The sequence below is a fragment of the Dromiciops gliroides genome, chromosome 6 (genome assembly GCF_019393635.1).
Source record: "Dromiciops gliroides isolate mDroGli1 chromosome 6, mDroGli1.pri, whole genome shotgun sequence".
NCBI classification, from domain to species: Eukaryota; Metazoa; Chordata; class Mammalia; order Microbiotheria; family Microbiotheriidae; genus Dromiciops; species Dromiciops gliroides.
Genome location: NC_057866.1, coordinates 210,151,172 through 210,167,448, shown reverse-complemented (window position 1 = coordinate 210,167,448; position 16,277 = coordinate 210,151,172). Strand labels below are relative to the sequence as shown.

The 16,277-nt window shown below is 36.1% G+C and overlaps 1 protein-coding gene across 5 annotated transcripts in view; it reads right to left on the bottom strand.

The window, feature by feature from the left end:
• Positions 1-14,771: 14,771 nt before the first annotated feature.
• The window catches only part of C6H4orf47 (chromosome 6 C4orf47 homolog), a 45,262-nt gene continuing 43,756 nt past the window's right edge, over positions 14,772-16,277 (bottom strand). For all 5 annotated transcript variants that reach the window (XM_043973020.1, XM_043973021.1, XM_043973022.1 and 2 more), the window contains one exon: positions 14,772-14,927. In XM_043973020.1, coding sequence (XP_043828955.1) covers positions 14,879-14,927 — 49 coding nt within the window. In that variant the 3' untranslated portion in view covers positions 14,772-14,878. The remainder of the gene's footprint in view (positions 14,928-16,277) is intronic.

Sequence of the window (16,277 nt, the reverse complement as noted above, 5' to 3'; positions counted from 1 at the left end):
TATTTGTGACCAATAAAGAAACCCACAAAAACTTTTGTCTATGTGCTTTGTTCCCCCAAATAAATTTAGTTATATTAAATTTGAGGGGTTGGGTTTTTATAGTCTTTCATTCTTCCAATTATATGTAAAGACAATTTTTAACATTCATTTTTTTTAGTCTTGCACATATTTTTTAATAAAAGTATTTTATTATTTTCTAGTTACATGTAGAGATAGTTTTCAACATTTGTTTTTATAAGATTTCCAATTTCAAATTTTTCTCCCTTCCCTCCCTCCCCCCCTCCCCAAGGCAGCAGGTAATTTGATATAGGTTATATATGTACAGTAACATTAAACATATTTCTGCATTAGTCATGTTATAAGAGAAGAATCAGAGCAAAAAGGAAAAACCTCAAAAAAGAAAAACAACAGCACCAAAACCAAAAGAAATAGTATGGTTCAATCAGCATCCATATTACACACTTTTTTTTCCTGGATTTGGAGAGCCTTTTCCATCATGAGTCCTTTGGAACTTTTTGGTATCATTGTATTGGTGAGAAGAATCTAGTCTATCACAGTTGATCAACACATACTGTTGATGATACTGTGTACAATTTAATATTCATTTTTATAAAATTTTGAGTTCCCAATTTTTCTCCTTCCCTCCCTCCCTCCTCTCCTCTTCCTAAAATGGTAAGCAATTTGATGTAGATTATATATGTGCAATAATGTAAAACATTTTCATATTAGTCATGTTATAAAAGAAGAAACAGACCAAGAGGAAACAAAACATCAAAAAATGAAAATGAAAATAGTATGCTTCAGTCAGTTCTTCCTCTAGCATTTTCCATCATGAGTCCTTCGGAATTGTCTTGGATCATTGTATTGTTAAGAAAAGCTAAGACATTTATAGTTGATCATCATGCAGTGTTGCTGCTACAGTGCTCAATGTTCTGGTTGTGTTCATGTAAACCTTTCACGTTTTTCTGAAATCTGCCTTCTCATCATTTCTTATAGCACACTAGTGTTCCTTTACATTCATATAATCACATCTTGTTTACCCATTCTGCAATTGCTCAATTTTCAATTATTTGCCACCACAAAAAGAGTTGCTGTAAATCTTTTTTGTGCATGTAGGTCTTTTCCTTTTTTATGATCTCTTTGGGATACAGACCTAATAATGGTATACATAGTTTGACTGCCTTTTGGGCATAGCTCCAAATTGCTTTCCCGAATGGTTGGATGAATTCACAACTTCATCAACAATGCATTGGTGTCCCAATTTTCTCACATCCTCTCCAACATTTATCATTTTCCTTTTCTGTCATATTAGCCGATCTGAAAGGTGTGAGGTGGTACCTCAGATTTGTTTTCATTTGCATTTCTCTAATCAAAAAGGATTTATAGCATTTCTTCATATGACTATAGATAACTTTGATTTCTTTATCTGAAAACTGCCTGTTCATATCCTTTGACCATTTATCCATTGGAGAAAGGCGTGTATTCTTATAAATTTGAATCAGTTATCTCTATATAGTTGAGAAATGAGTCTTGTATCATGGACACAAGCTGTAAAGAGTGTTTCCCAGCTTTCTGCTTTTCTTTCTTTCTTTTCTTTCTTCCTTCCTTCCTTTCTTTCTTTCTTTGGTGAGGCAATGAGGGTTATGTGACTTGCCCAGGGTCACACAGCTAGTGTCAAGTGTCTGAGGCTGGATTTGAACTCACGTACTCCTGAATCTGGGGCTGGTGCTTTATACACTGCGCCACCTAGCTGCCCCTCTGCTTTCCTTTTAATCTTGGTTGCAATGGTTTTATTTGTGCAAAACATTTTAAATTTAATAGAATCAAAATTATCTGTTTTATGTTGTGTAATGCTCTCTATCTGTTGTTTGCTCACAAATTCTTCCCTTCTCCATAGATCTGACAGGTAAATTATTTCTTGCTGTCCTAATTTGCTTATGGTATCACTCTTTATGTGTAAATTCATGTACCAATTTTGACCTTATCTTGGTATACAATATAAGATATTGGTCTGTACCTAGTTTCTGCCATATTTTCAAGTTTTCCCAGCAGTTTTTGTCAAAAAGTAAGTTTTTATCCCAGAGCCTGGGATCTTTGGGTTTCTCAAACTCTAAGTTACTATGGTCATTTACTACTGTGTCTTGTGTACCTAATCTATTCCACTGATCCACTACTCTTATTTCTTAGCCAGTACCAGTTAGTTTTGATGGTTGCTTCTTTTTTCCCCAACATTTATTTTTTCCAGTTACATGTAAGGATAGTTTTCAACATTCATTTTCATAAGATTTAGAGTTACAAATTTTTCTCCCTCCCTCCCTTTCCTCCCCGCTCCACAAGACAGTAACCAATCTGATATAGGTTATATATGTATAATGCACAAGTACTCTTTTTTATCAGTCCTTTCTATGGGAGTGGATAGTATGCTTCATCATTAGTCCCTTTGGATTGTCTTGGATCATTGTATTTCTGAGAGTAGTTAAGTAGTTAAGTCATTCACAATTGCTCATCAAACAATACTGCTGTCACTATACACAATGTCCTCCCAGTTCTGCTCACTTTACTATACATCAGTTCATATGAGTCTTTCCAGGTTTTTCTGGGATCATCCTGTTTGTCATTTCCTATAGCACAATACCATTCCACTACTATCATATACCACAGTTTCTTCAGTCATTCCTCAATTGATAGACATTCCCTTGATTCCCAATTCTTAGCTACCACAGAGTTGCTATAAATATTTTTTGTGCAATTTTCCCCCTTTTCTCTTTTTCACAATTAGTATTGTTAACTGTTTCCTTCTATCCTATTCCCTTCCCCATGATATTTACTCTATTATCTATCTTCTTTCACCCTATCCCTCCCCTTCCCCTCTTATTTTCCTGAAGGGTTAGATGGATAATTCCACCCAATTGCATGTGTATTTTATTCCCTCCCTGAGCCAGTTCTGATGAGATTAAGGTCTTTGAGCCAATTCTGACAGTGTTAGGCTCATTTACTGCACAATTGGATGTGTGTGTTAATCCCTCCTTCAGCCAACTCTGATGAGATTAAGGTCTTTGAGCCTATTCTAGTGAGTGTAAAGTTCATTTACTGCCCACTCCATAAGCCCTTTTCTGATTCTTTCATGTGGGATTTCACCCCATTCTACCTTTTCCCTTCCCCCTTCCCCAGTGCATTCCTCTCACCCCTCAATTTTACCCTAAAGATGTCATCATGGGGCAGCTAGGTGACACAGTGGACAAAGCATCCACCCCAGACTCAGGGGGACCGCAGCCAAAACCCAGCCTTAGACACAAGACAATCACCCACTGCACAACCGCAGGTATGTCCCCCAACTCCAATTTTTTTATGGTTCTCTAGAGTCTTGTATTTGAAAGTCAAATTTTCTATTTAGTTCAGATCTTTTCATTACGAATACCTGAAAGTCCTCTTTTTCATTGAAGTCCCATTTTTTCCTCTGAAAGATTATACTCAGTTTTGCTGGATATGTGATTCTTGGTTGTAATCCCAATTCCTTTGCCCTCTGGAATATCATGTTCCATTCCCTCCAGTCCTTTAACGTAGAAGCTGCTAGATCTTGTGTTATCCTAACTGGGGCTCCACAGTACTTGAATTCTTTCTTTTTGGCAGCTTGCAATATTTTCTCAATGACCTGAGAGCTCTGGAATTTGGCTATAATATTCCTAGGAGTTTTCCTTTTGGGATCTCTTTCAGGAGGTGATCAGTGGATTCTTTCAATTTCTATTTTACCTTCTGCTTCTAGAATATCAGGGCAATTTTCCCTGACAAATTCTTGAAACATGATGTCTAGGCTATTTCCTCAATCATGGTTTTCAGGTAGACCAATAATTTTCAAATTATCTCCTGGACCTATTTTCCAAGTCAGCAGTTTTTCCAAGAACATATTTCACATTGCACTCTCTTTTTTATTCATTTGGATTTGCTTTATTGTGTCTTGGTTTCTCATAAAGTCATTAGCTTCCATTTGTTCAATTCTAATTTGTAAGGCAATTATTTTTGTCAGAGCTTTTCCATTTGGCTTTTCAAGCTGTTAACTTTTTTCTCATGTCTTTCCTGCATCACCCTCATTTCTCTTTCCATTTTTCATTTTTCTTTCCATACCTCTCTAACTTTATTTTCAAAATCCTTTTTGAGTGCCTCTATGGCTTGAGACCAATTCATATTTTTCTTGGAAGCTTTAGATATAGGGACCCTGATGTTGACATCTTCCTTTGTGGGTGCACCTCAATCTTCCTTGTCACTAAAGAAACTTCCTGTGGTCCTCACCTTTCTCTGTCTGATCATCTTGACTTTCTTTTACTTGACTTTTAGCTCCTTAAAGTGGGGCACTGTTTCCAGGCTGCACTATCCCAAGCTTCAGGAAGTTCCAAGTGGTATGATTTAAGGAGGAGCAGGTTCCTCACTTTCCTTACCTATTCCCTGGTCCATAGATGACCCCAGACCAACTTGCTAATCAACCAGCTTTGTGTGTGTGGCTCCCCCACCTGGGCCACTGCTACTTAAAGCCTACCTCCTGGTTCCCAGCAAGGGTGAAAAACCCAAGTTCTGCCTCAGCACTGGCAGAGACCCCTGTAATTTCCCCCCTGCCAAGGGCTCAGCCCTCTCACTAGATTGTGAGCTTAGTTCCAGATGACACTGGCCCTGCAGCTGATTCAGAGGTTCTGGGGGGTCTCTTTCTCTGGCAAGGCCTTCCTGAAACCAGATCTGCGTCAGGGTGACTGTGGGGTTGGGCTCTACTCCTGTATCAGCACAGCAGCTCCCTCCTTCTGACCTTGCAAGCCATCCTTCGTTGGAAAATGATTTCAGCACATTCTTCTGTGGATTTTGCTGCTCCAGGAATTGTCCTATGGCATTATTTGGATGTTTTTTTGGAGTGATCATGTCATGAGTTCTAGAGCTCACTGCTCTTTCCTCTGCCATCTTGGCTCCACCCTCCAATTCTCTGGTTGCTTCTTTATAATATAGTTAGAGAGTTGGTACTGCTAGGTCATCATTAGATGTTTTTTTCATTAATTCCTTTGCTATTCTTTACCTTCTATTCTTCCAGATAAATTTTTTTTCTAGCTCTATCAAATAATATTTTGGTAGTTTGATTGATATGGCACTGAAGAAAGAAATTAGGCATAATTGTTATTTTTATTGTATTAGTTCGGCCTACCCATGAACAGATAATATTTTTCCAATTGTTTAAATTTAAGTTTATTTGTGTGAAAAGTGTTTTATAATTGTTTTTATATAGTTCCTAGGTTTGTCTTGGCACATAGACTCTCAGGTATTTTATATTGTCTACAGTTATTATAAATTGAATTTTTCTATCTCTTGCTGATGGACTTTGTTGTTAATATATAGAAAGGCTAATGATTTATATGGGTTTATCTTATATCCTGCAACCTTGCTAAAGTTGTTGATTATTTCAAGAAGTTGTTTTAGTTGATTGTCTAGGGTTTTCTAAGTATACAATCATATCATCTGCAAAGAGTGATAATTTTGGTTCCCCATTGCCTATTCTAATTCCTTTGATTTCTTTTTTTCCTCTTATTGCTATAGCTAAGATTTCTAGTATAATATTGAATAGTAGTGGTGATAATGGGCATCCTTGCTTCACCCCTGATTGTCCTGGGAAGGCTTCTGGCTTATCCCCATTACAAGTAACGCTTGCTGATGGTTTTAGATAAATATTACTTATCATTTAAGGTAATCTTTTATTCCTATGCTCCCTGGTGTTTTTTTTTAAATAGAAATGGGTGCTGTATTTTGTCAAAAGTTTTTTCTGCATCTGTTGAGAAAATCATATGATTTGTTGGTTTTTTTATTGATATGGTTAGTTATGCCAATAGTTTTCCTAATATTGATCCAACCCTGACTTCCTGGTATAAATCACACCTGGTCATAGTGCATGATCCTTATGATATATTATTGTAATCTTTCTAGTATTTTATTTAAAATTTTTGCATCAATATTCATTAGGGAAATTGGTCTATAGTTTCTGTTTTTGCTCTTCCTGTTTTAGGTATCAGCACCATATTTGTGTTACAAAAGGAATTTGGTAGGACTCCTTCCCCTATTTTTCTAAATAGTTTATGTAGTATTGGAATTAATTGATCTTTAAATGTTTGTTAGAATTCTGTTTTGAACCCATCTTGGCCCTAGGGATTGTTTCATGAGTTCGTTGATGGCTTGTTAAATTTCTTTATCTAAGATGGGATTATTTATGTATTCTGTTTCCACTTCTGTTAATCTGGACAGTTAATTTTTTTGTAAATATTTATTGATTGTACTCACTTTGTCAGGTTGATTGGCATAAAATTTGACAAATATTTCTTTAGTAATTTCTTTAATTTCCTCTTCATTCATAGTGAATTCACCCTTTTCATTTTTGATACTGGATATTTGCTTTCCTTTTTTAAAATCAATTTAACCAATGGTTTATCAATTATCTTATTGGATTTTCCCTGTTAAAACCAACTTCTAGTTTTATTTATCAGCTCAATAGTTTTCTTTCAATTTTATTAATCTCAGCTTGGGTTTTCAGGATCTCCAATTTGGTGCTCAACTGGGGGTTTTTCATTTATTCTTCTATTTTTTTTTTTTAGTTGTATGCCCAATTCATTGATCTGCTCTTTATTGTGTTCATGTAAGCATTTAGAGAAAATCATTTTCCCCTAATACTTCTTTGGCTGCATCCCATAAATTTTGGCATGTTGTCTCATTGTTGTTATTCTCTTTAATGAAATTATCAATTGTTTCTGTGATTTGTTCTTTGACCCACTTACTCTTTAGGATTAGATGATTTAGTTTCCAATTGATTTTCAATCTATCTTTCCACTGCCCTTTTTTGAAGGTAATTCTTATTGAATTACGATCTAAAAAGAAGGCATTTAATCTGCCTTTCTACATTTGATTTTGATATTTTTGTGCCCTAATACAGGTCAGTTTTTGTGTAAGTGCCATGTACTGCTGAGAAAAAAGTATATTCTTTTCTATCCACATTCAGTTTTCTCTTGAGGTCTGTCATTTCTAACTTTTCTAAGATGTTGAAATTTCTAAAATTCCTAAAATTTTGACCTCAACTTCTTTCTTTCTTTAAAATAATAAACATTTTTATTTAAAATTTAGAGTTCCAAATTTTATCCCTCTTTCCCTCCCTCCCTTTCCCTTCCTGGGGTGGTAAACAATCAGATATAAGTTATATACGTATGATTATGTAAAACATTACCAAATTAGTCATTTTGTATAAGAAAACTTGAATAAAAGAAAAAAATGAAAGAAAGTGAACAATAGCATGCTTCAGTCTGTGTTCCATGAATATTAGTTCATTCTTTGGAGGTGGATAGTATGTTTCATCAATAGTCCTTTGGGATTATCTTGGATCATTGTATTACTGGGAATAGTTAAGTCATTCACAGTTCTTCATCAAACAATATTGCTGTCTGTGTGTACAGTGTTCTCTTGGTTATGTTCACTTCACTATACATCAGTTCATACAAGTCTTTCCAGGCCTTTCTGAAATCATCCTGCTAAACACCCAGTGCTGAATCTATAATCTTTCCATCATACCTGTACTTCCCTCACTTATATTAGCATATTCTGGTCTTTGATTTTCCAAATAAAATCCCCAAAGAGTTCATAATAAGTTATATGATAACCATGAAATATGTATGTATGTATACACATACATATATACATACACACAAATGTGTTTACACATATATATGTGTGTGTATGTGTGTGTATATTATATATGTATATATTTTTTTTAATTCAAGGAATGAATGCTTGAGAAGACCTTATATCTTTCTTCTAAGGATTTATTTGAAATAATCAAAAGAGGTAACCTTGAGTTAGGAATTGCTTCCCTTATAATTATTATTTCAAGATATCCTAAGGAAATGGCTTACTGGTATATTTTGGGGGTTGGGGGGCAGTGAGGGTTAAGTGACTTGCCCAGGGTCACACAGCTAATAAGTGTCAAGTGCCATGGGGCAGCTAGGTGGTGCAGTGGATAGAGCACCGGCCCTGGAGTCAGGAGTACCTGAGTTCAAATCCGGCATCAGACACTTAATACTTACTAGCTGTGTGGCCCTGGGCAAGTCACTTAACCCCAATTGCCTCACTAAAAAAAAAAAAAAAGTGTCAAGTGCCTGAGGTCAGATTTGAATTTAGGTCCTCCTGAATTCAGAGTTGGTGCTTTATCGACTGAGCCACCTAGCTCCCCCTTACTGGTATATTTTTAAAAGAACTACTGATAACAATTAAAAGCCAGTTCAGAAAGGTTTAAGTTGGAGATGTGTGCTAATGGACAGCCTCTTATATTCTGAAACATTAAGTATTAGTCTTCCATTCCTGTTAGCAAAACTTATTAATTTGGAAATAAAAAAGAACCCCTAAATTAATACTTTTTTTCAATGTCTTGATTTATAATGATTACCCTCTTGACTAGGGGAACTAAAGAGAAATCTCCTTCCTTACATTATATATCACACCATAGTTTACAAATCACTTTACATTCATTACCTCATTTGATACTCGCAGAATCCTTGTGAGAAGTGTATTGCAAGTGTTGTTATCCAAATTTTACAGACAAAATGGACTAAGAGAAGTAACTTGCCAAAGCTCAAAAAGCAACACCAGGACCCAAATCCAGGTCTTCTGATTCTAATCTAAACACAATATTTTCCCAGTGCGTTAAAGCTTCTTTAAATGAAAAAAAAAAAAAAAGGACTGGGGGCAGCTAAGTGGTGCAGTGGATAAAGCACAGGCCCTGGATTCAGGAGGACCTGAGTTCAAATCCAGCCTCAGACACTTAACACTTACTAGCTGTGTGACCCTGGGCAAGTCACTTAACCCCAATTGCCTCACAAAAAAAAAAAAAAAGACTGAATGTGACCTGACTTGATCAAAATTCTCTGCAAAAGTCCATATTCTAAGTCCATAACAAGAATAGATACAGAAGTTGGTTAGGAAACCAACATGATTGATATATCTATCTTCCCTTTGATAAGACCTCTGAAGTATCTTCTAAATGTAGAATAACAAGAATTTAGGATTTAGAGCTAGAAGGGACCCTTGAGATTATCTAATCTAACTAGGTGATTATTTACAAGTGAGGAAATAAAGCCTACAGAGATTAAGCAATTTATTCAAGGTCACGCCACTAATAAATAGTAAAGCTGGGATGTCCAACTCCAAATCTATTATTCTTTCCTGAGCTCTTTTTTATTTTTTTAATTTTTGTCAGTTTAACTCAAAGACTTACACTGCAATTTACCTGAATCTTAACAAACTATTAGCTCAAACTACCTTTATTATTCCAAATGCACAATAATAGGAACAAAATCTGATTCTGTGATGTTTGGTTAAGATGTTGACATGAGGGGCAGCTAGGTGGTGCACCAGCCCTGGATTCAGGAGGACCTGAGTTCAAATCCAGCTTCAGCCATTTGACACTTACTAGCTGTGTGACCCTGGGCAAGTCACTTAACCCTCACTGCCCTGCAAAAAAAAAAAAAAAAAAAAAAGATGTTGACATGAAACGTTCTAAGCAAACCCAGCTCCCCTAAGGAATACCTTTTAACAATGAAGAGCAGGGGCAGCTAGGTGGCATAGTGGATAGAGCACCAGCCCTGGATTCAGAAGTACCTGAGTTCAAATCCGGCCTCAGAAACTTGACACTTACTAGCTGTGTGACCCCGGGCAAGTCACTTAACCCCCATTGCCCCGCAAAAAAAACCCAAACCAAAACAAAAAAAACAATGAAGAGCACCTAATAAGAACCACAGAAAAATTCCACTCCACTCCTCCATCCAATAAAAGAAGGTCCTTTTCAGGTATGGAGGCCTCTCAGGAGGTCATGGTGGGCCTGGGCCAAGGCTAATGTGTCCATAGTGTGGAGACCCATTAGGAAACCAACCTGAAACCAATGCCTTCTCTTGGGGCCACTCCAGGAGATGAAACCTAAAGTCTCTAATCTCAGGGCATAGACAATGAATCAGGCCAAGACTAGCCAACTTGACTCCAGGAAACTGGAGGTGGCAATTGGGGAATGGCTGAACAAGTTGTGGTATATGAATGTAATGGAATGTAAGAATGTAAGAAGTGAAGAGCAGGCAGATTTCAGAAAAACCTGGGAAGATTTAAGAGGACTGATTCTGAGTGAAGTGAGCAGAACCAGGAGAACATTGTACAAGAGTAACAGCAACACTGTGTGATGATAAACTTAGCTCTTCTCAGCAATACAATGATCCAAGCCAATTCCAAAGGACTCATGATGGAGAGTGTTCTCCACATCCAGAAAAAGGAACTAGAGGTTCTAAATGCAGATTGAACCATGCTGTTTCCACTTTTTTTTTCATTTTTGAGGTTTTTCCCTTTTGTTCTGATTCTTCTTTTACAACATGACTAATGCAGAAATATGTATAATGTGACTGTACATATATAACCTATATCAGATTGTTTTCTGTCTTGGGGAGGGGGTAGGGAGGGGAGAGAGAGAAAAAAGTTTGAATCTAAAAACCTTATGAGAACAAATGTTGAAAGCTATCTTCACATATAACTGAAAAGTAAATACTTTTAAGATTTAAAAAAAAGAGATGGAATAATATACCATTACATTTACCTGAAAAAATTTGTTTAACCCTTTCTTGATTGATTGGCACCAATTATTTCTCCAGTTTTCAGTTACTACAAAAATTAATGTTACACACACACACATATATATTTGAATAAATGGGGCCTTTCTTTCTGTCTTTGGAATCTTTGGGCTTTGTGTCCATAATGACTTTTCTATTTCTTGAATGGTTGGACCAATTAACAGCTGAACCAACATCAATGTGCTTAGCTTTGTCATCTGTCACCTTTACCAATCTAATGGTATAAGGTAAAAACTTCAGGGTTGTTTTATTTTACATTTATCTTCTTATTAAGAGCATTCCTTATGGTTAATAATAGTTTACATTTTTTTCTTTTGAAAACTGCCTGCGCATATTTCAGAAAAACCTGGGAAGACTTACATGAACTGACACTGAGTGAAGTGAGCAGAACCAGTAGAATATTGTACACAGCAACAGCAAAATTGTGTGATGATCAGCTGAGACAGACTTGGCTCTTCTCAGCAATACAGTGATCTAAGACAATGCCAAAGGACTCATGATGCAAATTGCTCTATATATCCAGAAAAAGAACTGTGTTATCTGAATGCAAATTGAAGGAAGCATACTATTTTCATTTTTTTCTTTCTTGAGGTTTTTAACTTTTGTTCTGATTCTTCTTTCAAAATATGACTAATGTGGAAATATGTTTAACATGGTTGTACATATATAATTTATACTGGATTGGTTGCAGTCATGGGGAGGGGGAAGGGAGGGAGAGAGAAAAATTTAGAACTCCAAATCTTATAAAAACAAATGTTGAAGGGCAGCTAGGTGGCTCAGTGGATAAAGCACTGGCCCTGGATTCAGGAAGACCTCAGTTTAAATCCAGCCTCAGATATTTGACACTTACTAGCTGTGTGACCCTGGGCAAGTCACTAAACCCTCACTGCCCCCCCGCCAAAAAAGGTAAAAAACTATCTCTACATATAACTAGAAAAAATTAAATACTATTAAGATTAAAAAAAGAAAAAAAGACTGCCTGTTCATATTCTTTGATTACTCCCCTATTGAGGAATGGTTTGTTCTTGTGTGTTTACATCAGTTCCCTATATATCTTGTGTAGCAAGCCTTAGAGATACTGGCTGCAAAGATTTTTCTTCTATCAGTTTTTTCTTATTTTAGCTGCATTAATTTTGTTCCTCTAAAAGTTTTTTTTCAATTTTATGTTAAGAAAATGATTTGTTTTCTTTTTAATGATAACTTCTCATCCTTGTTTGAGAATTCTCCCTCTAGCCATAGTGGTAAGAAGTATATCTTTCAATTCTTATTCATTTTAGTAATAAATCCTTTTGTATTTAGGTATTGTATCCATCTGGGGCTTACTGGAATATGCAGTATTGGATATTTGTCTAAACCTTATTTCTGCCAAACTGCTTTCCAGTCTTCCCAACAGTTCTTGTTGACTAAGGACTTTGTATTCTTGGATTTTGCTTACCTGATTATGTTCCTTTGACCTTTCTATTTTTTAAACAACACCAAATTTTATGATTACTACTTTATAATATAGCATGAGGTAGAGAAGTACAAGTCTCCATTCATTCCTACTTTTAAAAATTATTTCTTTTGAGAACCTGACATTCCTTCCTCCAGGTGAGTTTTGTTATTACTTTGCATAGGTCAATAAAGTAACCCCTTGGGTAATTTTAGTGGTATGAAGCTAAATCTGTAGATTAATTTAGGTATTAGAGTTATTTCCATTATATTGACACAGATGTGGCATTTAACATTATATATGGTTGCCTTATTTCCCAAGTTTAGGGAAAATTAGCTGGAGTTTCTAATATATTTGTTTCTTATAAATTAGAAGCTTTAACACCAGTTTGGGGCATTAAACATTTATTAAAGCATCCCAAATATTAGTAAAGAGAGAACACTCGGTTCAGAAAGTTAAGAAAAGGCCTGACTCGCCTAGAGCTGAACCTGGCCTGCTTCTTATTCCAAGTCCTCCTGCATGAGCGTATCCCAGAGCCTGAGAGTGGAAGCTTCCTCTGAATCCAGAGGAGAGGCGGCCCTTCCACACTTCTCAAAGCTAATTGGCTAGCATCATTTAAGTCTATTGGTTTACTGGACTTGAGGGTGGTCCAAAAGAAGAACATGCTGAGCTCAGAGTTCAGAGAACACATCCCCTGAGGGCCAGGCTCTCAGGTAGGTGTGGTTTCAATCAAGTCAACTTTAAATGACTTAATCAGCAAAGTCAATCCAATCAATTTCAATATAAGCCCCTCAATCAAAGGCCTCTGGGCGTCCCAAAATCCATTACACTTTCACACAGACCAATAACTATACAGTAATATCTCTAATTATTAGAAAGGTTTTCCTTACTCCAAGATTCTTTTTATCCATTTTCAACACTCCTGGTTTTGCCTTCTGAGGCTAAGTAGAGAAATCTATTCCATCATCTTTATGATATCCCTTCCAATATTTGAAGACATGTTTATTCTTTTTTTCAATATAACATCCCTAATTTTTAAGCCTTTCCCCACTCTGTTCCATCATCTTTGGGATGTTCTTGGCCATTGGGATGTTCTTGTTCATTGTCCTTCCTAAAATGTGGGATTCAGAACTGAACACAGTAAATAGTACTGATGTTGTGTGACTAGAATATATAGAACTATCTCTTCCCAGGGAATCCTGGACACATAGGCCTCTCTTAATGCAGACTCAAGTCACATTCTTTTTTTGCATAGATACTGAACTTGTTTCACTAAAAACCGCAAGATCTTTTTCAGATGAACTAATATCTAGCCATGCCTGATCTTTTATTAGGGAAGTTGATTTTTTGAACCCAAGTCTAAGACTTTATATTTATGCCTATAAAAATTCATCTGGTTAGATTTTGTGCAATGTTTCAAAATGCAGAAGTCCTTTTGGATCTTCCTTTTTTATATATGTCAGCAATCCTAGTTCTGTCATGCAAATTTCATAAGTACTCCTTCTAAACCTTTAGCTAAGTCACTGATACAAATGGCTCACTCCCTCCACTAGAGCCCTCCTGCCAAGTGAACACTGAACAGTTACTACTCTTCAGATCTGGCCATTCAACCTGTTCCAAATTCTTCTAAATATACAAGTATCCAGCCCACATTTCTCTATAGTTTCCACAAGAAAAACAGAATTCATCAAATGCTTTGCTGAAATCAAAGTCAACTATCTATGGACTTCCCTAATTTACTAATCTTGCCAGTCAAGGAAATGCGATTAGTTTGTTCTCAAGGAAGCCATGATGGTCTGTTTCCTTTTCTGAATGTTTACTAGTCATCCTTTGAATAATACATTCTAGAATTCTGCCAAGAATTACAGTACAGCTTACTTTCCCAGCTTTTCCCTAGACTGTTTAGAATCTGCAAGTCTCTCTGGGTCTGATGTGAGGGGAGTTATTCAAATCACCAGAGACTGATTCCTGTACCATTCAGAATAGAGGGAAAGGGGATACAGACCCCAGACAATGACTTAGAGCCATTTTGTATGGTTTGCATTTTTCCATTTCATAGGTTTCCATAGCCAACAGCTTTATCCCAATTGGTGATGAGCCTCTCCATCCTTAGCTACTTTGGTACTCGGGCCATCCAACAAAGAATGTAGCTGTGGCTCTTCTCAATATCTTTACAGTTTGGTAGAGCCTGTCAGAACATGTGTTCAACTGGTTTAGCCTTTGGGAAACCCAGGCTTACCTCCATGCCATAAAGTCACATTTAAGTACAACTTTTATGGCAGAAGACACATGTAAATTGTGTAAATTCAAGTAATTTACACAATTAAATGTAAAAATACCTAAAGTCATAGAACTACAAGACAGGGTAGAATCACAAGAAATCATCTAACCCTCTTTGAATCCTCTAACCATTCAAGAAGGCTTTAATTCTATTTTTGAACATTTTCAGGAAAATAGAGCAAAACATAAGGGTTTAAATTTTTTTACACTAAATTCTCAACTCAGTAAAAGCTTGGAAATTCAAAACTTCAAAATTTATAAATGTGGCTGAGATATCTAAATAAGAAAAATAGAACAAATCATAGTAACCACATGAAATCATTCATGATATTTAATTACAAAAATTATCTTTAAGACATTAAAATAATAAAAGATTAAAATTTCTCATGTCTGAATTCCCACTTCCACAAACACTCTGTAATTTTATTTTATTAAAAATGATTGCTAAAGAATTACTGACACTCAGGCGATCACAGGAAGTTTCTTCTCTCAGGTATTAGTAGGACTGTACAGATGCAGTCAAGTAATTCTTTGAATTTAATGACCTAAAATGGGGGAGAAGAAACATTTAAATTTCAAATGCATGCAGGTCGTATCAGCAGATACACTTTGTTTGAAAAGAATATTTTCAAATTTTCAGTCTACTTTCAAGTTTCCCACATTTTCAATGACAAATTGATTCCATGAAATTCAAAACAAACTTTTTTATCATCACTGTGTAAAACCAACTATTTGGAAAAGATGGGGGGCATCTAGGTGGCACAGTGAATAAAGCACTGGCCCTGGATTCAGGAGGACCTGAGTTCAAATCTGGCCTCAGACACTTGACACTTACTAGCTGTGTGACCCTGGGCAAGACACTTAACCCTCATTGCCCCGGAAAAAAAAAGTCTATTTTAGGTTTTAAGAACACAAATTTTGGCCCATAGACTCTAGTGCTATTGTTTTGGGATTTACTAACTTAAAGGTTTTTAAAACATAATTCTAGGTTGGAAAAATTTTCATAAAATCTTGAAATCAAACAATTTGGTGAGTTGAAAATTGTGACTGTGGTATAACAGAATGAGCCCAGAGAGCTGGGAGATCTGGGTTTGAGTTCTGGGATTCTGCTTAAAAGGTAACATGGGGCAAACTATTTAACCTTTATGAGTCTCACTTTGCCATTTTTGAAGTAAGAGTAATCCTATTTGTAGTGTCTAACTTAAAGGGTTGTGCTTTGTTAGCATATATTAATAAATAGCATATGTAAACAGCTTATTCATTTGATTGGACAGCTGATTAAAAGAGAAAATGAATTTTTTTACTTTTCAGAGAGCAGGCAGCTCTCTCTCCTCCTACCACACTGATAACATAGCCAGTATGTCTCCATTCTCTTTTGTCCTCAAGATTAAAGATCAACAACAACAAAAAGAGAACTCCTGTTTTTGTTTTGCTTTGCTTTTGGGGGGGGGAAAGCATTACCAATTTAACTGCCTATTCTGTTTTATGGAGAAAAAAAGTTGGGCTGAGGGGGACCAAATGATGTGCCAGTTGTCATCTATCAAAGAACTATTAGGTGAAATTCCAGGATTTCCCACTTTCTTACTAAGACTACATTGTCTCTCTTCTATAGAGACAGTAACCAAGTCACACATGGATTGTATTCTAAAATGTTGTTAAAAGAATCGAGCTGAGGGCAGCTAGGTGGTGCAGTGGATAAAGCATCAGCCTTGGATTCAGGACCTGAATCCAGGCTTCAGACACTTAACACTTACTAGCTGTGGGACCCTGGGCAAGTCACTTAACCCTTATTGCCCTGAAAAAAAAAAAAAAAGGAAAAAAATTTTTTTAAAGCATCAAGAGCTGATAGGAAGCTCAAATATTCAAAAAGCTATCTTCATGGAAGTAAGCTTGCC